Genomic DNA, 24,829 nt, shown 5'->3' on the forward strand with positions numbered 1-24,829 from the left:
CACTTTTTTGTACAGTAACCCCTCCATTTTTATCTTTTTAAAACAAAACAAACCACAACCCAACTGCCCCCCCTGGTTTTTTTCAACCCCCCCCCCCCCCCCCCCCCCCCCTTTCCTTTGCTCGGCAACAGCACGTTTGAAAAGAGAATCCTCAGAAATTATGGATACCATGAATCGGATATCCCCCTTTTCTCGCTCTCTAAACGCCGGTTTTCATGCTCATAAATGTACCCTTCATGCTGTGCGGTAATGCAGCACTTCCCACCCTCTATCCCTTTGCGTATACGGGGATGGCTGTCCGTGAATATAATTACGGGGGTATAATGGAGAATTGAAAATTATGTTTATACCACGGAAAACTCCGGGGTCGATGATCTTCATGGAATCCATTCCATGTTGGCGCCTAAGTCTGGCTCCACTGCCTCCATACTCTGTTTTCTGGGCCGGCCTCGGGGCCTGGGCTTTGAATTGGACCGTATTCGCTTCTTTCGTCCTCCAGGAGCGGCTCCTGCCTTTCTCTTTCGACCGCGGGGATCAACATCGACAGCGTCTTCGTCACCTTCGGCATCCGTAAGTATTGACTCACCCTCAAGGTCATATTCTTCTTCTTCATCCGGAACTTTGACTTCGCTGTCGACGTTTAGAAGTTCCACAAACGCCTTGCACTGCTCTATCATGCGTTCCGGCGTATCCAATCTAGACATGATTCTGGAGAGGTCATCCCAGACTTTGTCTCCGGTAATCCCTTGGGCTTTGATTGGGGTCTTAGTAAGATCTTTTGGGGCACTCTTCCCTTTATTATTCTCGCGTCGGTTGGAGCTCAGCCCGTATAATCGGCGTAGATGAGTACGTACCTCCCAAAGAAGAAGGAGGATAGTCGAGCCAGCTGCTAACTGGCAAAGTCGCTGTTGATCAACAGGAGGTGGCGCAGGGGCCGCCGGCTGTTCCCCACCACTAACGGGTTCCTGGGAGATAGAGGCTTGGTCCATGCGTACCTGGAAGATTTCGGACTCGATAGCTTGGGCAATACCAGATCCTATTACGGTTACCATCTTCTCCATGGCAGTAATTGTAGCTTGTAGCTCGCCGACAGTGACAAACTCGAAGAAAGCAATGTTCTCAACTATAAAGCGAGAGAACTCGACGTGCGGTGACAATGCCTGATTTATGGGAAGCTTTGATGGATCAAAATCGACTTGCCCAACAAGCTTCTCAAGAAATTTAACGCGACTCTTGGATTTGCTGATCTTTAGCACTTCGGTGAGAAGATGGAGTTTCGACATAAACGAATCCTTGGTCGCACCTCGCGGGTCCTTGACAACATCACGTTGGTACTGGAAGGCTGAGTGTATGGCTTTTGCATACTCCCTTTCAAGCACGCTCTCGTATTTTTCGTGAAGCGCTCTGTGTTCGTGGTATGCGAGCTCTGAAATTTTAGGCACTGGGCAAGTCTCAAGTGTAATGAGGGTGACACCAGTCTCCTTCGGGTGCACTAAACCTTGCCGATTGATACTTGCCAATACCTCCATAGCTAGGAAGGCGTGGTCATCGTAGGTCGATAGAGTAATGCGAGTAATGTCCTTGAGGAACCGCTGTGTGGTCGCGCTCGCCACATCATCAAAGCTAGTACTACCCATAACCTTCAAGTCTTTCTTAACGGACTCCTTGCCGGTAGCTGCCGATGAGGCCGCTTGCTCAGACCGCTGTTCCTCTATTAGGAGAAATTCCTTGAAAGATCGGAGAACCATTGACTCTAAAACAGGGATATGCTCGTCGAAGGCCTGCTGGAATGTTGTATAGACATTAGCGGCAACATAGTTCCTAGGGTTGGTCTGGCAGATTAGCCCAATAGCATCTAATGCTGGTCGTCTCACATCCGCTGGCTGCGAGGGGTTTGCAAAAGGGACGAGAACGTCTACCATGAGTTTCGACACGGAGCCTTTCCACTTTGGCAAATTAGAATCGGACTTGAAACGGTCCTCGTGGCTATCTAGGTTGCAATGTTTACCGATCATCCCAACGATGAGAGAATATCGGTCAAACTGTCTGATCTTCGTTTTGTCAAGTGGTCCCTTCTTATTTATTAGTTGGATACCTTTAAGGCATGACAGTACTAGACGTGCGAGGTTTTCGGACGACTGGAGAAGTTCACTGATGATCCATATACAAGCTACAACGTCGTCAAGGAGTGCTCTGGTGACTTTAGAGGTAGCAGGCATAAGAACCTTGCGAACATCGGAAAGGAATTTCGAATGCACGCTGGATACCTGTGGTAGTACACGGCGATATATGACAACAACGGCTCTCGAAACTGCGAGGTCTTCACTAGTACTAACACTAGCGATATGAGGCTCTAATTGTCGGATCTGCTCAAAGGTAAACAGTTTCGGGTCCGCTTTTGCGAATATCATGAGAACCTGGAAGGCGTCTCTACTAGATGGAATTGATGGATCATCCGATTCGGGATTGTTAATAAGGTCAACCAAGTTTGCAACAAGCCTTGTACAAACTCTGACATTAGCTTCGACGAATTTGGAGTTGGGTGATAGTATCGTCTGGAAGAGCTTATCGAGAACGACTGCGGTATTTCCATGTTTAACAGTCTGGACCATGAGGGCGACATGCTCGGTGAGAGACTGCTTGAAAGCTACCGAGTCGTCCTCCTTATAGAAAGGCGAAATCCAAACTTCTTCTATCATCTGTCTGGCAAGCTCTCGTACACCCTCGTCTGGATCTTGCGTACGATGTAACAATCCATTCGCAATAGCGCTCCGAACTGCCTTGCTGTCGTTCCCTAAGTAGATGTCCTTAGCCAGCTTCATTGCTCGCTTCCGCACGCCAATCCCAGAATCGAGGAATCGTTGTATTACCGTTGGTGTCATCCTCTCCTCTAACCTAGGGCGCATGCTCATACACTTTCCTATAAGACCAAGGGCTGAGTCGCGCACTTGAGGTGAAGAATCGTTAGAGCATTGGAGAATGAGCTCGATGAAAGCGCTATCGCCGTCAAGTATAGTAGGATCGGTTTCAAGAACGTGATTAATACTTTTGAGACTACGGCTGCGCACGGTTGCCTGATCTGTAGTCATGGATCCCATGAGTATGTTCAGGATATTTTTGAATGACGCACAGAAACTCGATCTGAGCAAGATGATCGAGTGTGAGAGCTTTGCGTGATTGGAGACCACGGACTTGAAGCTGTACTCCCGAGAGAGCCATTTCGGATCCTCAATCATATTACGGAGGCGAAATGCAATCCTCCCAAATTCACGGTCTCGTTCCTCCGAATCTTCACCTTCAGCAGAATCGTACCCAAGGCTGACTTGTGATCCCCAATCCGTTATCAGATATGATATAGCTCCTTTAAGATAGGGGTCGTCGCTCAGACGATCTTGCAGATATTCTAAGACGACGCGATACGGCCCTAGCCAGTTGACTGTTCTTTCCATCGACTTGTTACCCTCCAGGACATTTAGAGCCAGATCAGCAAGCCATCGTCCGAGTTCGTCCGAGTCACTGCCTTCGAAATTGGAGGCAGTCTTCCTGACGTGGGATCGTAATTTTGTTACGGCCGCAGCCATAACGCCAAGGAGTTCTAATGCCATGTTCCTTGCCGGCGCCGCATTTTTATCGCTATCCATCTGCTGGAACATAATGTACATCGTAAGCCGAAGCAACAACTCTGCCGCGGGCCAATCCGGGGAATCTAGACATGTAGTAAAGTCTTCTATAAATAGATCTAGTAAATTTCGATACGGGGTATCTCCGGACTTGGTCGACTTTAGTGCCCGTTTCACAATGAAGTTGACGACATACGTAGCATTGCGGTAAGCGCCATCGGTAAGAGGTTTTGCGAGAGCCTGAAGTTCCTGGATAGCTGTCGAGTGCTGAACCGCTGCAGATGCTTCCGTCTTGATCGTATATGTAGTCTCAGCCTTGCCATTGATACCTTCAGCGGAAGAGATGGGGTCGCTATCCCCATCATCTTCTGCTATGGTCTGCATCATCCGGCCGCGAAGCTTCTCTTTGCGATCATCCACATTCCCGGCACTTGCTTGGATTAGCCGCATGATCAGGGCCGAGACAGGCTGGATACTTTTTCCTTCTGAAAGCTTGAATTGCCTTGCACTTTGCTTACCGATAGGCAGCTTCTCAAGGGACGTCAAAATTTCATTGAAGATGCCTTCCCTCTGGGGGGGATTCATGAGGAATATCTGCGATAAAACATTCATGGCCACTAAACGAAGCGTGTCAAACTTTTGGACACCGACGACCGAATCCTTCTCCGTATGCGCGTTCTCGACGAAAATGAGACGCGATGCCACGAACTCAAGAGTATGCACGACGGTTTCGGAGAGGTCAATGCTGGCTATTAGGTCTGACATTAGGGAAAAGACCTTTTGGCAAGTCGTGAATAGAGTACTAATGGCTTTCTTATGTATCGTAAGGAGGCGAAATAAGTTGCTAGTCGGACCGGTGCTCCGTAGCTCAGCCGTAGGGATGATTATGTCCTCTATGACATTTCTAAATAGATTCAGGCCTTGTTGAATCAAGTCTTCGGAGTACAATTGCTTTTCCTCTCGACCGCCACACATGATGCGGAACGATGTACGGGCAGCTTTGAGGCCCATTTCGATATCATGAAGCTGCTGAACCCAAAAGCCAACATCGGTTTCACCCCATGTCTCATCCAGTTTGAATTCAAGCGTATCGGCATGCTTCAAAGAGCCCTCGCTTAAACTTTGGATTCGGAGAAGGTCATCTAGGGGCGCCTGGCGGAAACACCCAAGGTCAATGGCTCTATTTATCTGCCTTTGAGCTTTATCATGTGCAGCTATCGTCATAGTAGGTTCCTGCTCATTCGTCAATATTACTAAATGTGATGCGTACTGATTTGACAGGTGATCCTCGGCGGTAAATATCTCTTGGAAGCATCTACGCAAATCTGCAAATGCAGCATTGGCGAGTTCACGTTGGTTGAGCTCACCCCCAAGGGGGTCTTCAAGTTCTTCATGAGAAGTGTGCTTCCTTTTCGCTGACAAGTGCGCAGGGGTATCAGGCGAATCAGGGACCACAGCAAATTCGTTTTTATTGAAGCTCGCTGCGGGTATTTCAATGCTAATTTTACCCTGTTTAGAGGAGCTTGATGACGAGCTGGGTAGGCTTTGACCCGTTACATAAGATGAATGCCTAGAAATTCCCAGCGGTTCGGGGGGTTCCAGAGCGGCATGCGTTGGCCGGGGTGTTTCGGATTTCACTTTGGTTACTGATGGAGAAGCCATCCGTGGGACTTGCGAGCCCGAGAGAGCTGGTATCTTTGGCGTCACCACTAAATCCGCAAGTGAAACTGTCTGGGACTGAGCTGGCATTGCAGGGGAGGGAGACGGAACAGGCGGTCTTGTTGGTGTATACATAGACGCAGCTGCGTCTAGTTCCTTTCGTGTAGGAAGATGGACCTCGATCCGAGATTTATTATGAGCAACCGCCTGCGCATTTAAAGTAGCAGGATTGTGCTTAACAACCTTAGGTGGTTCTTGTCTACGCGCCTTGGGCGATTTCTTCGCGATCCGTGGCGACATACTGTGGCCATTGGGTGTTGAGATATTGGGGGTTTCGGTGGCAGAGCAGTGGAAGGATATAGACGTATTATCATAAACCATCTTCGCAAAGGGGGACATGCCATCGGCAAGACTTTGGGACGATCGCTTGACTAGAGAGGTAGCTTTCGGCGCAGTCTTAAATTGACTGTAAAAATATCAATTAGCACGGCTAGCTACGCGTAGCTTGGAAGCCATCATTGCGAGTAGATGGTGATGAAAATACTCACAATTTCGTGATCTTATCGGCCTTGAGAAGGTTCTGCACAAACTCAAGGCTTCCCTCGACACGTTTAGAATGGCCAGGATTCTCGGCTTCCTGATTCAAGGCATCATAATCTTCTCTCGAGACTAGGCGGGTAAGCGACGGTGCGAAAGGACCGGATCCGATAGTAGGATTGCTGATAATATCTTTTCGACATTTTAAGTTCTTGTTAGGTTCAGGTCACGCGGAGAAAACTTTGAAATTTGTGCGCGCAAAACACTACAAGAATAGAGAAGGAAGGAGCGACTTTAGGGGCTGACTCACCTGGTTCAAAAGGAAAGACCGAGGTGAATGGGGTATAAGGAAGGGCCTCGTTCAACGTGAAGGGTTTCGAGCCATTCTGTCGCTGGAGGACATCGGGACTGGCTTGCGGATAGGCTTGTTGGTCGAAATGAGGCACCATGCCGTTCTGGTCGCCATGATACGGGTTCGCCATGGTAGCTCTACCAACACCTTACTCGTATTATCCACTACGGCCAAGCTACTCGGTTTCCCGCTGCGTCAAAGCCGTTATGCTATCAACTCATTGCAGTCGTCTTTACCGTGAAGAACAGGGTAAAAGTGTAGGTCGTTCCATGCGTAGTACCATGAAACGAGTTGAATTGCGATCTCGAAAGTCGACGCGATAACGATGAGGATTGTTGGTTAGGAGGTAAATATGAGAAGAAGCGGCGAGGATTGGATGTTGAAAATGTTAGCTGGACGCGAACGAACAGCCTGATGGCGCAGCCTTGCGTAACTCGGGGAAGCTTTAGGTAATTTGATTGATCGGTTTGAAGAGCGGGTTCAAGGCTGCGACGGGACATTAGGTACCCAAAACCGGGGAACCTGCCACGCCTTACCACGCCCGCGCATTCCATTCAGGTACCTACCTATGTACCTAAGTACCTATCTAATGTACGAAGTATGTACCGCATCCATTAAGAAATAATTGATTCTAGGGCATGGACTAATTAAGTTAGTGGCAGATTAGTGGTATGTGTTTAAATAAGTTAATCGTATAACATTTATTTTTTTCGTAATTTTAAAATTATAAAATATTACTTAAAAAATTAACTGAATTAACGAAACGATTTTAAATAATCCGTTTAATAAAATTAAAATAATTTATTAATTATGTTAATGGTAATTATTAACGTATTATATAAAATTTTTTATTTATTAAAAATTTAAATATTAATATATTAATTTAAATTAATTTTTTTTAAACATTTTAAAGTTAATTTTAAAATTTAATCATTTTTATTTTTATAACATATACATATTACGATATTATATATTTTTTTTTTATATTTAAATTTAAAAATATTTATAAACGATTTTTAAAAGATTTATTATAATTAAATTATAAAAAAAATGCGTTATTACGTTAAGTTATATTTATAAATTAAAAAACGCGTTTAATTAATAATTAAACGTATATATAATAACCAAAAAAAAATTTACGAAAATAAATAAAAATTATATATAAATAAAATATATAAAAAATAAAAATCAAAAATTAAAGCATTTAATATATTAAATAACTTTTTAAAATTTGTTAAATTTAAAAAAATTGTTATAAAATATTTTTTTAAAATTAAAATTTCACTTAATTTTTTGAGAATTTAAAAGTTTAAAAAGAAAAAAGTTTTAATAAATTTAAATTTATTATTTTAAACGCATTTAAATTTTTATTTAAATTAATTATAACCGTTTTTTACTCCATAAAAATCTTTTAAAAGAAATATTTTTTATCCCATTTTTTTAAACGTTTAATTAATTCGGTTTTATTTCCATTAATTTTAAATTAACGTTAACGGTAAAATTTTACCAATATAACCTTTTTTAAAAAATAATATAAATTATGCAATAACGTTAAAACTTCTTTAATAATAACCAATATTTTAATATTATTTAATTTATTTAATATTACGTTATATTAAAAGTTTTTAATTAAATAAAAAACGGATTAATTATTAAAATATAATAAAAATAAATTAATTTTTTTAATGTAAATTAAATTATTTTTATTTTTAAATAAATAAATAATTATCCCGGTATAAATAAAAAAGTTTTTAATTAAAGCTTTATTATAAAATTATTTAAAACGTTTTTATAACTTTTTAACAATATAAATAACCATAATTCTTTTATCCGTAAAAGTTTATTTTTTAAAAAACTTATTAATAATTTTTAATTTATTTAAATATAACTTTATTTTTTTTTAAAAAACTTTTTTAAAAAGTTTATTAATAACAATGTTAAAAGGTTAAAAATAAAAAATTAACTTTAATAAAATTATTATTATAATAATATTATTATTTTTTAATTTTAATTTTAAATCCTTGGTTTTATAAAATATAATTATATTTATAATTAATAAAACCTTTTTATTATTAATATATAAAAATAACTTTTTATTAATTTATTATATAAATAAAGTTTTATTATTATACGTTATATTATTAAATTTAATAATAACGTTTAAATAATAAAACTGTTACTTTTTTTTTTTAACAATATTTTTATTATAAAAGATAATTTTAAAGCGTAAAAGCATTAACCCGTTTATAAAAATATATAATATTAAAGTAATTTATTTTTTATTTTAACTATTTTTATTTATTTTTCCAATTATTGATTTAATTCCCTTTAAATTATATATATATTTTTTGAAAAATTTAAATGGTAAAAAAGGTTTCGTTTATATTAAAGATTAATTCGAAAAAAAATTAACAAAAAATAAAGTTAATAATAAGGTTGTTAAATAAAATTATACTAATAAAATTTATTTTACGAGAAATTTTTTAAATATATTAAAAAAAATTATTTATATATTTTATTATTTTATTAAAAAGTTTAAAAACTATGTAAGTAATTTAATGTTTTATAATTTAATATTTTCGAAAAAAAGTTATAAATTAACCGTTTAAAAAAACAAAGATTTAAAGGTATTAAAAGTATAAATTTTAAAATAACATTTAAAATTTCCTTTAAAATTAATGTTATATAATTATTTTATAAGTTTTATAAACAATTATAAATTAAACTTATAATTAATTTTTTAATAAAAGCCATTATAATAAATATTTTTTAATTATAAGTTTTTTATTTTTAAATAATTTGTATTTTTTATTCCACCAATTTAATATAAATTGCGAATTTTTTATTAAAAAATACTTTTAAACTTTAATTAAATATAATCGTTTAAAGCCTTTTTTAATAATAAATATATTATTTAATAAACGTTTTAAATATATATATTTTTTTGTTTTATTATTTTTTAATAATATACGATAATTTTTTAAAAATAAAATAACTTTAAGTTTTCGTTAATAAAAGTAAATACGGTAAATTTAAAAAATTTGTTTTAATAATATATAATTATCCCGGGTAATAAACTTTCGTTTTTTGTTTTAACGTATAATAATAATAATAATAAAAATTAATTTTATTTTTAATAAATAAATTAAAATATTTTACATTATTTTACATTATTTACAATAATCCTTATAAAAAGCTGATTTTTTTCGTGAGATTTTCGTAATATTCACTAAAAAAGCTACGGCCGTATATAGTTTAGGTCATACCAAATATAGTACGTGGTCCGTGCCCTAGAATCAATTGTTTCTTAGTAGATGCGGTACATATGTCGGGCAATTGAGCATAAGGCCGAACCATAGTTTATTATCTTATCGATAACTAGTGCAAACAATCTTAACCTAGATTTCTCGGCATAGAGCTGCAGTGAATTATTATGTACAGTTTTAATACAATTTTTCTTACAAGAATACCTCCTACATTGGAAATCCAATCCAATTTCTTACTTGCAACACCACCACGACCTCATTGGAAACAGTCGACGGCTCGTCTAACTTGACAATGGCTGCTATTGGCTCTCTAGTTTTTTGTACCGACTGCGGGAACCTACTCCCCGTGTCTAAAGGCAATGTCAAAAATATCTTGCATTGCGAATGCTGCGGCGCCGAAAACAGAGGTTCGTCATAGCTGCGAGATGGCCGGCATACCTACTTGATTTTTTTTCCATGCCAGTTAGTCGATGTAATTTTCTAATGTAATGGTCAATAGACACGGCATCGAAGACGACCGTCACCCAAAGCAAACCCTCGGATTTCCCTTCTGTGCTTCGGCAAAAGCTCTCCATCGTGCAATCGGTCGAGCGACACAAAATTCAAACGGAAGCCGTCGTCAACGAAACGTGCGAAAAATGCGGACGTACCGAAGTCAAATATTCAGCAGTACAACTACGAAGTGCTGACGAGGGTAGCACTATCTTCTACACCTGCGACTGTGGTCATAAGTATGTTGTTCCCCTACATGGTAATAAATTGGATACCGCTAATCGGCTTCCTGGAATAGATGGAACACCAACAATTGAGATTCTCTTAGTAGAGCCTACCTAGTAGATTTCTCAAATAGAGGTGACGAACTCGAGAACAAATCTTATAAAATCAAATCATGCGTATCCTTTTTGGTATCCTCCAGCCAACCCAGACGTAACGCCAGTTTCTAAACCACCATCTATGCTACTACCTTTGGAGCCTCCGGGATGAGCGCGTACTCTGCTTGATTTGATTGCTCGTGGTCAGCCATGTCTAGAGCAACGATGATGCTCTCGCGCACGACTTTCTCCTCGTCGTGAAGGAATCGCTTCAGGGTTTCTTCGACGCCTTCTTCCTCGCCAAGGCTTCCAAGCGCCTCCGCCGCCTCGTGTCTCACCATGCTAGCTTCCTTGAGGTTGCTTAATGCTGCGGTAAGGGCTGGGATCGAAGCCGGGTGGGAGAGCTGGCCAAAGACGAACGCGATCTCGTGGCGAAATAGGGCCGACGGGTCTGCGAATCCCTTGGCCAAGGCGTGGACGGCGGGAACAGCTGTCGGAAGGTCTGGCGGTGATGCAAGATCGCGGAGTGCAAACATGGCACGATATCTGAGGAAGAGGGGTTGGCTCGTGTCCATCAAGCTCTTCTCTAGTTCTTGGACAGTCTGCGTAGAGTCGGGCATCGGAGGAGCTGGATCAACAGAAGCGAAGTCGCTGTTTTCTGATAGTTAGGATGTATATCCCTCATACAGATAGTCAATTACCCTGCCTATGGATATGCATACCTCTGGTGAAGCTTCTCCGCCTTTCGTTGTTCCGAATTCTCCCATTCGATTCGGTCGATAGCAATCTCGCAGGTCTCCTTAACGGCAACGTCTTCTCCCTCACGATCGCGATACTTGCGCAGAATCTCCAAGTTCCCAGCATCGCCAAGAGCACCCAAGGCCTCCGCTGCTTCGTGGCGGCACATGGGGTCTTCTTGCAGATCTGCTAGGACTTTCTGAAGGTGGGGGACAGCTGCTAGGTTAGCGGACTGGCCTAAACAGTAAGCCAGCTCATGTTTGAGTAGCGCCGATGGGGATATGAAGGCAGCCGCAATAGCATCGATAGCTCTGAGGGCTCGGTCACCAGTCTCGTGCCGTGCGAGGTGCTTAAGTGAGAAGAGGGCGCGGAATCGGACGGGTAGTGGGGTAGCTTCGGAGCAAAGAGATTCGCGAAGGCTCGCGATAGTTGCTAGGGTATCTGTATCGGATGCCATGGTGAATTAAATTTAACGAACTTCCGAAGTGTAAGACCCCGTAGGATTCAACCCAATAAGGAAGAGATGACGAAAATAAAGTTCGATTAAAAGACCGAAAGTTGCGGAGGGAAATTTCGGGCATTGACTTCGCACCAAAAGTTTTGTTATCAAGTAACCTAGCGCTGTACTACCTAACCTTAGGTATGTACGATAATGCAGGCAACCCCTCTATCAAGATCTTTATAAAAAAAACTTCTCCGCACTATCTAGGTTAGGTATGTACCTAAGTACACTATGTACATGCATGTACATAGCGGATCGTTGAAGTCACCATACTAATTGAAGCACTCTTTTCTACGCATGGGTACCTTGGTATATAAAACTTGGCTGACAACCGTTTAACATCCAGGTTTCCTGGTGTAATGGCTAGCACTGCGGATTCTGATTCCGCCAATCTGGGTTCGATTCCCAGGGAGACCTTTCTTTTTCCTGGTCATCATGGTATAACATGCCATACTTCTTTTTTTTTTAAGTTTATATTTCGTCCCCCTAAAATATAATATAGGAAGGCATAGTTTATAAGGTAAATAGCTCGCACTTACCACTTGCTTCAATAATCCTTTTAAGTATGTCACAAGATACATATGGTATAGGATTACTTAATACGAGTACTACATAAGGTTCGTACCTGCTATTGTGTACAAGTAAAAAGTAAAGTCAGGAGCTGCGCTAAAATTAACTGCCAGGCGAGCTCCGCAGCTTGTCGTACGGCAAGTCTTCTCATATGAGATACCTAATGTGTACCTACCTAGGTAGGTTAGGTAGGTATACAACGTGACTCCCTTGCCATAATTAAACACATTTCACGTCTGCCTCAGCGTTAAAAACCTACCTAATTCTTACATCTCTATGCTCTTCGTTTCCTCCCGATTTTTGACAACTACGCACAGGATGGCTTTACATTCAGCAAGTGTGGACAGTAAACTAATATGTGTGTAGCGCCGCTTCACCCGAAATAATACTTGGACAAGTTTGCGTGCTTACATTGTTATTAGTCGCTCCCGCGGGTAAAGAGGCTCATGGGCAAGCAGAACAATTTACAAGGGGTGTATTAACTCGCTCAGACCTTGATGCGACCTCACCTATTCGTCAGTTTCACAAGTGGTTTGCCGCAGCCCAACGGTCCGGTCGCGTTGCTCATCCAGAGACTTGCTGTCTGTCTACTGCATCGCTGCCATCCGGCCGTGTATCTTCCCGTGTGGTTTATCTAAAGGAACTGGATGCTGAGGGATTTGTTATCTATAGTAACTTTGGTACGAGCAAAAAGGCCCAGGATCTTGCTACAAACCCATGGGCAAGCCTCACCTTCTGGTGGGAAGACCTTGAGCGACAGGTGAGAGTGGAGGGGAGGGCAAACAGGCTCACCCGCGAAGAGAGCCAGAAATATTTTGATACGAGAGTTCGTGGCAGCCGTATCGGTGCTTGGTCAAGTCGTCAGAGTCAGGTCCTAAAACCGACTAGGGGTGAGCAGGGCGAGGAGGAAGATGATGGGCGAAAGATACTCGACGAGTGGGTCAATGAGACTGAGAAGCGGTTTGAAGGAGAGGAAAGCATCCCGGTTCCGGACTTCTGGGGTGGCTTGAGAATAATCCCCGAATACGTGGAGTTTTGGCAAGGTCGACAGAATCGCCTGCATGATCGGTTTGCTTACGATAAGATATCTACGGAAGAAGGTGTTGAGGAATGGTCTCTTGAGAGACTTAGCCCATAAATATCATTGGTCCATATCAAGCGTACTTGACGGGCTGAACTGTCGTTCCTATTGCCACTTTACGATTACCCTCACGTACAAATACTTAAAACTTTACCAATTGATCTCACGCCTCAAACATAATAACCCAATTGGACAACATCGCTAGGACGGAGCAACTCCCGTTTACGATATGGCTCCGGGTGTCAATTTATTCTGAACCCGCAGATTGGCTGGCCGTCCTGGTAAGTTCTCTTTGTTGTAGTTCCTCTTACAAATCCCAGCCAGCACTGCATTTCTCCCGTGTTTGGGACTTACAGGACGACCACTCATCACCGATCTCGTGAAATTTTCAGGATTGCCAGCGGGTCCTAGGCGGTTCTGGATTCATGCTGGGTAGAGCCGCATTCTTCACCGATTCGATGTTTAGGTTGGGGATATCAAAATATCTGTGAAGGGCTGTTATGTCAGCGGAGACGAAATTACATCATGGATAATCATCAACTGTGCGGCGATCGCCATCGCAGTGCTGGATCGATATTCTTATGCTGAGCTAAAAAGCTTAGATATACGTAAGTATCCGAAGAATACAACGATTATACGCCAAAACGCAGCCAAAAGCCTTCTACTTATACCCAGCCGTCCCAGTGTAACAAGGGGGCAATATACTTACATATGTACCTAAGGTCTGTGCCTAAGGTATGTAACTGGACTCTTTGGTAAAGACTCGTCGATGAGATAAGAGCAATACATGTGATGATGTTTCTTGAATGGGTAACTACAGCTTGTTGATACAATGTTATACTCTGCTCACATTTCACCTATATTCACCAAGACATATCTGATAGGTTCCACTACCGAGTAGCGATCCCGAATATGCACGAAATTAAATCTCTGCAGATGTTCCTCCTGCTTGCATATACTTCACATGCATGCGATTTGGGATCATCTGCTCCGAGATTCTGCTCCGAGATTCTGCAATAGATTAAGTGGCGCCAAAATACCGTGGCGTCCTCGTGATCTCAACGTAGCTACTTAGGTTTCAATAGACTGAGCCTCTGCTTCAACGCTCCTGCGGAATTTCGATGCATCTCATCGGAAGCATACACAGAGACGTCTTCCCCAGACGTGACCCCGACCAATCAAGTAGTCATTATTGATAGCGTAGCATAATGTAGGATCCATCGGGCTAGAAGTACGGACGGGATAGGCATGTTGCCTCCAGATTGCTCAGGGTGTGCCCCTAGAGACCACTTCATGGGAGCCAAGGGGCTTCAGGGTATATTGTATGTTTTCAAACCGTAGTCAATCTACAGACTGGTGTCAACTCAAGACAATATAGCTTTATGTTTTAATTAATTATAGGTAGCTAAGTTAAGTAACTTTATAATCCTTATTTTCACTTTTAGTAACTAATTAATCACACTCTGTGCACGTTGACGTACCTGGCTCAACTGCTCCTAAGCCACTGCCTACCAAACCGATGGCTGCTGGTCAGATGCAGGCTGATGGAGGCTTTGTCGCTAATACTTACCTCACACGGGATGAGAGTTGCTTTGACAGGCGCCCGTATCCATTTGACCGGTTCTCCCAGGACTACGGTTCATCGGACCTAGTGAATTACTACTCTCTAACCAGGCTCCTTGAATAGGTATATATGTTGTCTTTCTGGTTTGATTCCGTCTTCTTACGCGTTAACCATCCGATGGATCCCTTATAGACACAATCCAAAGAGGAAATAACTTATCATAGTTCTAGTAAGACTAGGTAGGTACCTATCTATCCACTTCTTATATGGTTACTGAAATTCAATTTCTTGTCTTGCTCTCAAGTTGACCAAAGTAGGCAGGAAATCTTGTATAAAGCTCATTCCTCTGGGGCCTTGGTTATTATTTCTGACAGTAATGCCCAATTAGCCCCCCGTCTATAAGGGTTGAGTACGCCTTTAGATAATTGATATGTCATCACAAAGCCAAGCAGACCTTGACAGGATTCGGGATAATCAAAGGAGGTCTCGTGCTCGGCGTAAGGAGTACGTGAAGAGCCTTGAGGAACGCCTAGGGCTTTACAAGCGTCAGGGAGCTGAGGTTACGTTACATATCCAACGAGCCGCGCAAAGAGTAGCGGAACACAATCAGAAAATGAGAATCCTTCTCAATACTCTTGGGTTTGACGACGAGAAGATAAACTGTTTTCTCCAAAACGGCAACATCAATCCTGGTGAAGCTATAACCTCCGATTTCCCATCCCCAAGCAGACCCATATACGGCAATCTTGATGCTAATATTACCTCCTCAACATACGACCAAGTGGAATCAGAAGCCCTTTCTGCTATCGTTAATGAACACATTCAAATACGCGACGTGGCAATCTTGGATCAGAATGCCACTGGCCTTGCAAGCACAGGATACTTATCATCATCATCACAAACATACTCACCCCAGGCTCAGGGTGAACTATCGCAATATACACAAACCTTGAACCAACTGGTAAACAAACCCCTTATTGACGCCAGCCAATATAACACAAGCTCTAGTCATCAAGACGTCACCATTTACGAGCAGTCTTTTGAGGCAGGCTACATGGCAGATCCGTATTCAAATCTATCTCATACTTCAAGGAAACCCATCGGCTCTGCTGTAGTCGACGCTCTACTTCCTGCTACTTTACAACACAGCCAGACACATTTGGACTATATTTCCCCTGTACACTACGGCGCGAACAATAGTGATGATGCAAGCTGTTTACCATTGACCTCAAATATGTCCTCCAGCCCGCATGGCAGAAGTTTGTCTTTTTGAGTCCACTGTGACAATCTATTAGGTGGATTGCGTAAGTACCTCTTTATAGAATCCGACTTGGTGGGCTAAATTCCTGACAGGGACTGCTCTAAGTGCGGGCTACTCCTATATTCTTGGAACATTCCAGAGCTGCTGTCCACCACTACCAGCCGCATCTGGTAGTCTACATCTTTACAAAGTCATGCACCTTTGTCTCATAATTACTGGGATACTCATCTGCAAGCAACCGTAGTGTGAAAGCAAACGCCGGTGCTAGCCTAGTCGCTGTTTTCAGCGTGAGAGCGTGCAGGACCTGTATTATACAAAGCTGAACATGAACTCTTTGTCTAGGTTCTTATTATTTACACGATAAAATAATGGACAGCGTAAATTCTCATCTGCTGATTATCCAAGCTGGATTAAGCATCAATAGTCTCTTCGTTGTGAAATAATACCACACTTTGAGCCACCTTTCCTAACTAGCTTAAAAAACACAAGTAACTTGACTTATACAACACTGAGGTTCTATATCTCTGATCGCCGAATAAACCAACATACATTTGAGAGCCCGAGTAGAGCTTGGATTGGATAGGAAGTCGACAGTGTACAAGAGCGGCTCCCGCCGTCGCGTTTTTCTCGCCACCCTGTCGTAACCGACTGCAGCATACAAGATGAACGTACTTGGGGTAAGCATTCTCCACGTAAACGTAAATTAGGATAATAATTGTATTGAACACTTTCTGACACTGTGAGAATAGGAGAATGATGGACTGGGCCCATCATTCGAAACAAATGAATTCTTCCCTGGGGTCAATATGCCACACCAGCCGACCCGTATTGACAACCCTTTCAGGGGAGATTTGAGTGACGACAATGAGGACATCGATGACACTCCAATGTCCGGCCGGGAGTATCCTCTAGCCAGCATGGCACGGGGTGTTCGCCGATTTCCGAACCGGGCGGGTGTTTGGTATGGGGAAAATAGATCGAGGTTGTCTATTAATCAACGATTCCAAGATATCATCGAGGAGTGTGAGAATTTCTACAAACTCAATCCGGGGTTTGATGGATCTAAACGGCAGACTGATCACCTCTTCACCTTCATTAAACGAGCCCTCCAGGCAATCGGCCTAGAGAGGCATCTCCCTCTTTTTGTGGCTCACGAGGATGTTAACTTTGGAAGTAACGGTCTTTATTCGCCTCGCTATGTGTCTGCCACGTGGGAAGATCTTCCTCATGAACAGGATCCTAGGAATGACAAACCCTGCTACAACGAAGTCAGACGGGCGCTAGGAGGAGGCCCTCAACCCCAAACTTACGGAAATCTTCGAGGCGGAGCCGCTCCGACCCCTTCTGATACAGGCACTCCTTCATATAAGTCACTCAGGACTGAAACCCGTGATTTAAAGAGGCGGATTGGCGTTAGATGGACGAGGCCGAGACAAATGTGGGGAGAGGCTCGACTGCTTGCAAAATTAGACATACAGACCGTCCCCGAAAAGCTTGAAGATCTAAAGACTAAGGGGCCTATAATGTTGCCATCTTCGGCCATAAGTGAAGAATTACGCGCTAGGCTCTCGCGTGGACTAACCTATGAGATCAATAAGCAGACCCCGCGGTACGAAGCTGCCAAAGAGTACGACACGATCCCGACTCTCAAGGCCCTGTTAGCAGAAGTTGACGATGACATCGATTCTAAGAGGGTAGATTGGCAAACGTTTATACATGACTGGGTTCGGAAAGAGGGAGTGGGCAGGGGTCGGTATAAATTCCAGAGCCACGTGGAGGGGGAGGAACGACTCATTGCAGCGATAATGGAGGCTTTCACCGTGATGCTTTGCAGTATCATTCGGGTCCTCATACATAACAAGCTCCTAGATCTCGGAGAAATAAGAATCAACGACCTGGTTTCTGCAGAGATGGAATTTGTAGAATCCCTGAAGAGGCACGAGGAGTTATGGAGGGAGTACGATACATTCCATATTTACTGGCTGCGCGTCAGTGCGACTGAAAGGGATGCAATCCTTACCCGTATTCGTCTACGATACGCGCTAGAAGGTTACTGGGGTGGGCTGATCGGGGAATATAAAAACGCACTCTTACAACTCGAGGAGCATGGCTTAGAGTCGTTCCCCGAGACAGTCGAGAAGGTTAAGAAAAGGCCACTCCATATCGAGGCAGAAGAAAAGCGGACTAGATTCAAGCAGACGCACAAGCCCCAGGAAAACTCGCCCCTCCGTCAGGAATTCGTTTTGCCAACAGAGGAGGATTCGATTTCGGATGACCCAGAGTTGTTTAAGCTCCCATCAGAAGACGATGGCTCGCCCACCGAACCCTCAGATCTAGGCGAAGCCGAACAAGCGTCGGATACTCCCGACCCTGCTCCTTCGACTAAAACAAAGGGCAATGCGGGAGTCCGCCGAAGTCTCAGCGTGCTCAACCGACTGCGCAGGGCATACGCCGAGACTCTCCAAACTTATATCGACGCCAACGAAGAGCTCGACGCGGGCGACCCGGGGAACGTAGCGAGGATAACAGCGAACAACCAGAACATCAAGCTGCACAACCAGCTGATTTGGAATTTGGACACGGAGATCGACAACCTGAGAAGCCGAAAGCCGGAAAAGAATATCGGTAGGAGTACCCAAAACGGTATCGAGGTGCCGGCGCCGGCCCATGAGCTTTACAAGCATACCAAGAGGCTTGAAGGCCAAAAGGATCTCCCTACCGATATTAAAAGCCTGGCACCCGGTAACTTGCCTGGCGACCACCCAGCGCCGACGATCACCAGGGTCCTCGTGGGTGGTCCGGAGAACTTGGGCGATGACCCTCTCACTCCGGATGCCGCCGGTCAGACGACTGAGTCGGAGGTTCAGAAGACTGATACTTTGATTCCTCCTAAACCCCTGTTTGATCCTCAGCCTCAACCTCAACCTCAACCTCAACCGCGGCCTCAACCACCACCTCAACCTCAACCTCGGCCTCAACCGCCTCCTCAACCTCAACCCCGGCCTCAGCCGCCACCTCAGCCTCAACATAAGGTCCAGCCTCAACCTCAACCTCAGCCTCGACCTCGACCTTGGTTCCGGCCTCGACCCGGTCCCGGCCCCGTCTCTCCGACTCCTGTTCGGGATCACAATAAAGGTCAGTCTCAAGTTCTCCAACAGTACCGTGCTGGCTTCCCCGTCATCAACTTGTCGGAAGAAGAATCTGGGGCTGAGAGTCCCGACCCTCCCCACGCACCTGAGTCTCGTCACTCTCGCCCTAACCCGCCCATCCGTCGCTTGATCCAGGGCCGGCCGGGTCGTTCGGTTGTTGACATAGCCGTGGAGGAGTCTACAGCGCCGCATGGGCGTGTTAACTCTACCCGTCTAATTCACTCTCGCCGAAACCCTCTCCGGGGCCCGAGGGCTAACCCGCTTCGAACAGCTTCGACTGTTGTCCCGCCTGTACAGCCGGTAGAGCCGCCAGTAAAGTTGGTGAATCCAAAGCAATTAGTGCAGCCAAAGCAATTAGTACAGCCAAAGCAAGTAGTACAGCCAGTACAGCCGAAGACACAGACGCTATCTCGTACTAGCGCTTGGGCCTGGAGTGAGCTGCCAACGATGACCTTTGAGCAATATCTCGCATCGCTGCCGGCGCGTCTCCAACGCGACCGGGCTGCTGCGAAGGCAAACTACGACCTTATCACGAGTACCGTAGCAGGTATCAATAGCAGACATAATAAACCTGTAGAGCGTCCCTCTCACCTTGAGGACATGTATAAGGAGCAACATGTCCAGCCCCAGCCCCAGCCCCAACCCCCTCAAGTTCAAACCCAGGTGCCGTCTCCGGTGTATTCGAGTACCAGAAGGCCAGACTGGACCGAGGGCAGGGACACCCGCCAGTGGACTATGAATGATCTTGCGAACATGTCGTTCGAAGATTATTACACTTCGCTTCCGGTAGCAGGGAGAGCGGACCAGGGCACTGCTTATAAGGACTTCGAAGCCATTCAAAAAAGCATAAGCGATATTGCCAAGACCATGCATCCCAAGGAAGTAACTCCAGCGCCTGAACCGCCATTGATACCAATTGATACCAGGTTTGCGCAGCAGGGCACAGAGAAAAAATCCTTTCGTTGGTCCTCTTATAAAACCGACTCTCCAAAGAAGGTCACCCCTCACACCAAGGGAGCAACCGACTCCAAAGTGAAAAAGTTGACCAGCCCAAAGAAGCCCTCGAAACTGCCTCTAAACCATCCCAGATATTGGGACTGGAGTGACTGGGGCAATGTCGTAGACCAGCGGTACGAGAAATATCTAGAAGCGCTCACCGAAGAGGAGAAAAATCAGTGGGAGAAGTCGGAGCAAGACTTCTACGACTTCAGACGAAACGCGTTGAATAAGGCGACGCAGCAGCACAACGCTGCCGCCGCCAAAAAAAGAGGTAATACCATGTTCGCCCCTATTCTTGATCCTAGCGATAGCCAACTGATTCTAGCTGCTACCCACCAGGTAATTAAAAACGTCACTCAGGACCCCATCGATGACGCCGGTCCATCTACATATACCGGCCCAATAGCCTACGCAGCTCTCCCACCCCGTGACAATAATAGGCGTAGGCGTATAGAAAACCGGCGGCAGCAGCAGCAGCAGCAACAACAACAACAACAGGAATCGACCACACAAAAGCAAGGGGGAAACCGGCAGCAGCAGCCACAGAAATCGACCACACGAAGGCAAGGGGGAAACCGGCGCAACGTCATACCTAGCGACAATGCTGTCCAACCTCCCGGGCCCAACCCACAGCAGGGTCCTTCTACCAAGAACGAGTCTATTAAGCCTCCTTTGCCCCCCTTGTACGACAAGGTACCCAGAGGTAGGGTAACTAGGATACACACAGGACGTGAAAGAAATTGGAAAACCCGGAGGCACCAGCCTGCCTACGTGCCTCCCCCTCCGGGTCCCTCGGTGCTGGGTCCAAAGTTAGGCGACGGGGGTCTGTTCGGAGTAAACCCGTCTAATGACCTGTTCAGACCTATCTCGCCCAACATATACGGCTCTACCCCGCAACCACCGCTGGAGTCGCAGCAGGAACGGCACAACATCATCCCCAAGGGCGATACCCTGCCACCTGTCTCGGGTCTTAAGATCACACCGGACAGCAAAGGGGACACAGAAGACGCACCCACGCCTGCTCCTGCTCCTGCTCCTGCTCCTGTACCTGCACCGGCACCCGCACCAGCACCCAGGCCTGGACTTAGACCTAGACGAAGGCCAAAACCAATACCAAATCCCGTACCTGTGCCTGTACCGACACCCGCACCCGCACCCGCGCCTGTGCCCAGACCTAATCCTAGACCTAGACCTGGACCAAGGCCAAAACCAATACCAAAACCCGTACCTGTGCCTGTACCGACACCCACGCCTTCTCCTGCTCCTGCTCCTGTACCTGCACCGGCACCTGTGCCCAGACCTAATCCTAGACCTAAACGAACACCGGCACCCAGGCCAAAACCAACACCAACACCCGTACCTGTACCTGTACCGACACCGGTACCCGCACCGGTACCCGCGCCTGCGCCTGTACCTGTTCCTGTACCCACGCCTGTTCCAGTTCCGGTACCTGCACCTGCACCTGCTCCCGCTCCCGCTCCTGCACCGGCACCGACACCGACACCTGCGCCTAGACCCGAACCTACGCCTAAACCTGAACCTAGACCAACACCAAGGCCAACACCAAGGCCAACACCAACACCCGTACCTGTACCTTCACCTGTACCGACACCCGCGCCCGCACCTGCGCCTACGCCTAAACCTGAACCTACGCCTAAACCCGAACCTAGACCACCCCCACCCCCAACCCCCAGTGCCTGGCCCGACCCCCTGCCCTACCCCAAGCCCGTCCTGCAACCCGGAACCGTGCCCAAGCCCACGAGCCCCCAGAAGCAGTCGGCAGATGACCCCGAAGCCGAAAACGCAGCCAAATCCGGATCCGGATCCGGATCCGCGGTCGCCAAGCTCCCGCCCGACACGGTAATCCCGAACAGCGACGGCTGGCCGGACCTCAAGTACCTGATGAGGGCGCACCGGACGGCGGCGCTCGCGGCGCAGACGATAACCCAGCGCAGGGCCCCGTTGGCCGTGGTGAAGAGGGAGGCTATCCAGGGGTATCCCAGGCCTACGTTTAGGAGTGCTGACAGCCGTGAGGTTGTGATATGATTGTGGGGAACCCCCATTGGGATAGGGATTAGGGGTATAGGTTTTAAGGAGGGGGGAGGGAGGGTTCGACAATGTTTAAAGGGGTTGGTGGTTGATGTTTAGGGAGGTGGATGGATGGATGGATGGATGGATGGGTGGATGCGACTTGTGTGGGTAGACTCAAGATAAGACACATAGGCACTTGCCGGAAGACAACATGATGGATGGATAGATAGATGGAAAGACGGAATATCGATGGGGACCTGAATGACGTATAACTAGATGAACAACAAGAGGAGGAATTTTGGAATAGAGTTAGGAAGAAGATTGTACGATGGAGAAATTGGATAGTTAGACTTGTGCAAAGGGGGGCACTTACACATCTACACAGTAGAGCTTTCTTATTTCCTTTGTAGAATAAATCATCTCTAGTATTCCTATTCGTCAACACCGAATCGTCTTGTCCCATCCCATTCACTGCAGTGAAAAAACGTGCCAGTAGGCTGAACAGGAATATATCCTAGTATGATTGATTATATGGATATCTTCTCTGCATCTATTCTCATGAGAGACTAGAATACGCCGCCTAGTTAATCATTAATCCGAAATCTGCTTCTTTCTGTGATGCCCCCGGAACTCCGCCAGGTATCGTACCAAAGGGGGTAAAACACTGTTGATGGTCCGTCTTAAGCGGAATGCTACGTCTGTTGCTGCCAACCGGCTCGTATTATACAATCCAGTCCTTACACTAGGAGGTCCTATAGGAAGTAATCTGCCACCGGCTTCTTGGCGGGCATACCCCTGGAGTCTTGCGGCGCGGCCTGGAATACGCGATATCTCCTTGCTGGGCCGTTTTTGAGCCTCTTCTCGCTCTCCATCATAACACCCTCTATTCCGCCATCGCTCCGGCCCACATCGCCGTTGCTGCGCGCGAAAAAGCTCTCTCCGGTCGGGTCCTCGGATAACTCTAGGACGGCGGCCACGTTACCGCATCGATAGCAGTAGTTGGGCGCCGACCAAACCGTAACAATACTCGCATCGAACATTTCCTTGAAACCTTCCATGACGAGCTGGTGGGCGCGCGCGATGAGCGAAAGGTCGTTCTTATGGTTGAAGACCTTGACAATATCCGCGCCAAAGAGGAAGCCTGCGCCGCGTGGCGACAGACCCCAGCCGTCAATCTCGTCCGGATCAGACCACAAGAGGTCGCACATGGCGCCCTCGTGAGGTACTTCTTGTTTGCGATCTAATAGGCGGATCTTGTCCACCGTGTCAATCAGGGGTGACAAACCGCCGTGTACACATAAAACTGCTCCTGTCGGATTGCCGATAGTCCCTCCACTGGAACCCGACGCGCCTGACCCTGGAGGGCCAGTCTTAGGTTGGGTCCCGTTAGGACTTTTCCGTTCGCGATCTATGGATTGGTCGCTGTTTCGTCTCATGAATCGGCTCATGATATCTCCATCCGCATTGCACACTTCAATCTCAATATCCTGCTGGGTATATTCCTCGCTAGGTGTCATCTCATTGGGAGGCGAAAGGGTATTTGACGCGTTGAGCACTATAGCTCCGAGGGCGAGATAGTCGAAAACATCGCAGCAATACCTCCAAACGTTAGCACTCCCATATTTTCGAAGACACTCGTCGTAAAATCCATAAACTGTCGTTATCTGACGAGACTCGTGGTTGCCTCTAATCAGTGTCATACGATCGGGATAGCGGACTTTTAGACAGAGGAGTAGGAGAAAGGATTCTAGTGAGTAGAAGCCACGGTCGACGAAGTCGCCTATATGAGTACACTTGATCAGAGATGCTATCTGGTAAGAGATGGGTATCGCGCTTGGAATATGTACCCATGAAAAGGTAGTTTGTGTCTGGAGGATCGCCTCCAACCCTGAAAAGTTCCATTAAATCGTGGAACTGTCCGTGGATATCACCACATATCTGCGCGCATCATGTCAGAGAGATATTCCGAGATTATACTATCGCGTTGGACTAAGGCGTACCGTTACAGGGGCTGTGACTGTAACAACGTTTCCTTCCTCAATCAAGAGCTCTCGAGCCTTATGGCAAAGTTCCCTAACCTGCGCCTCGGGGATCGGACGACATGCTCGGAGTTGAGCGATCGCTCTATATAATTACATATGGTTAGCACATATCTCGCGCTGCGTCTATACCCATAGAGGGCGCCGTACTTATCAAGGTCGCTCATGTCTACGGTTAGGAGGATAGGCTAGGGGGATAGGACCGAGGCTGCAATCAAAGCTAACGCCGAGCCAAGGGGGTGGTTTTGAAATGTTCGTATGGTCGTTTTCATAACATTATCAGGATAATTAGTAGGTTTAAGAAGTGTACATAGACAATTACTGTAGTTGTGATATGCGATATGGTTCTTCTCTATGCTATGCAAATTGGGATATGGAGATATGGAGATGTGGTTCGCGACAGATTCGGTTCGTCGCGTGCGGCATCTTACAGTTGACAATCCAAAATTAGAAAATACTTTAGGTACTCTATGCACTGAGCGCGAAATGGCACCGGCACTCAATTTCTGAAGTCATTTTAGCGGGTCCCTCAATTGCCTGCAGCTTCCCCCCTTGCTAGCCGTTCCTAACCTTGTAAGCTGCTCTTGGGGATTATGTAAAATCGATAACTCTCGATAAGCCGTCTAAGCTGCTAAGTCGTCCCACCATG

General features: G+C 45.5%; 7 protein-coding genes and 1 non-coding gene across 8 annotated transcripts; 5 read left to right on the forward strand and 3 right to left on the reverse strand.

Annotated features, from left to right (window-relative positions):
* Positions 1-105: 105 nt before the first annotated feature.
* On the reverse strand, positions 106-6,743 carry F4817DRAFT_335435 (putative SCC2 protein). The gene is made up of 3 exons (XM_049303021.1): positions 6,127-6,743; positions 5,828-6,008; positions 106-5,745 (listed from the first exon to the last, which is right to left on the reverse strand). The coding sequence occupies exons 1-3, from the start codon at positions 6,296-6,298 to the stop codon at positions 378-380; spliced, it is 5,721 nt and encodes a 1,906-aa protein (XP_049159684.1). The 5' UTR covers positions 6,299-6,743; the 3' UTR covers positions 106-377.
* Positions 6,744-9,586: 2,843 nt separating this feature from the next.
* Positions 9,587-10,414, forward strand: F4817DRAFT_87732 (uncharacterized protein). Its single transcript, XM_049307999.1, has 3 exons — positions 9,587-9,841; positions 9,934-10,165; positions 10,225-10,414. Exons 1-3 carry the CDS (start codon positions 9,727-9,729, stop codon positions 10,241-10,243), a joined length of 366 nt encoding a protein of 121 aa, XP_049159685.1. The 5' UTR covers positions 9,587-9,726; the 3' UTR covers positions 10,244-10,414.
* Positions 10,387-11,441, reverse strand: F4817DRAFT_315195 (deoxyhypusine hydroxylase; the record flags this gene model as incomplete). The annotated part of the gene is made up of 2 exons (XM_049300505.1): positions 10,387-10,897; positions 10,969-11,441. The coding sequence occupies 2 exons, from the start codon at positions 11,439-11,441 to the stop codon at positions 10,387-10,389; spliced, it is 984 nt and encodes a 327-aa protein (XP_049159686.1).
* A 390-nt stretch (positions 11,442-11,831) lies between these two features.
* On the forward strand, positions 11,832-11,903 carry F4817DRAFT_t81. The gene has a single exon. It is a non-coding gene; the product is annotated as a tRNA-Gln (tRNA).
* Positions 11,896-13,276, forward strand: F4817DRAFT_87750 (pyridoxamine 5'-phosphate oxidase). The gene is made up of 4 exons (XM_049308000.1): positions 11,896-12,006; positions 12,077-12,103; positions 12,170-12,414; positions 12,479-13,276. Exons 3-4 carry the CDS (start codon positions 12,333-12,335, stop codon positions 13,192-13,194), a joined length of 798 nt encoding a protein of 265 aa, XP_049159687.1. The 5' UTR covers positions 11,896-12,006; positions 12,077-12,103; positions 12,170-12,332; the 3' UTR covers positions 13,195-13,276.
* A 1,855-nt stretch (positions 13,277-15,131) lies between these two features.
* Positions 15,132-15,974, forward strand: F4817DRAFT_364921 (uncharacterized protein; the record flags this gene model as incomplete). Its single annotated transcript, XM_049306809.1, has 1 exon — positions 15,132-15,974. The coding sequence occupies one exon, from the start codon at positions 15,132-15,134 to the stop codon at positions 15,972-15,974; it is 843 nt and encodes a 280-aa protein (XP_049159688.1).
* A 650-nt stretch (positions 15,975-16,624) lies between these two features.
* On the forward strand, positions 16,625-22,749 carry F4817DRAFT_364922 (uncharacterized protein; the record flags this gene model as incomplete). Its single annotated transcript, XM_049306810.1, has 2 exons — positions 16,625-16,639; positions 16,712-22,749. The coding sequence occupies 2 exons, from the start codon at positions 16,625-16,627 to the stop codon at positions 22,154-22,156; spliced, it is 5,460 nt and encodes a 1,819-aa protein (XP_049159689.1). The 3' UTR covers positions 22,157-22,749.
* On the reverse strand, positions 22,731-24,440 carry F4817DRAFT_87777 (serine/threonine protein phosphatase). Its single transcript, XM_049308001.1, has 4 exons — positions 24,331-24,440; positions 24,142-24,265; positions 23,989-24,079; positions 22,731-23,921 (listed from the first exon to the last, which is right to left on the reverse strand). The coding sequence occupies exons 1-4, from the start codon at positions 24,345-24,347 to the stop codon at positions 22,894-22,896; spliced, it is 1,260 nt and encodes a 419-aa protein (XP_049159690.1). The 5' UTR covers positions 24,348-24,440; the 3' UTR covers positions 22,731-22,893.
* Between the last annotated feature and the right edge of the window lie 389 nt (positions 24,441-24,829).

This window comes from Daldinia loculata (assembly GCF_022478755.1).
Source record: "Daldinia loculata strain CBS 113971 unplaced genomic scaffold F4817scaffold_20, whole genome shotgun sequence".
In the NCBI taxonomy this organism is placed as follows: Eukaryota; Fungi; Ascomycota; class Sordariomycetes; order Xylariales; family Hypoxylaceae; genus Daldinia; species Daldinia loculata.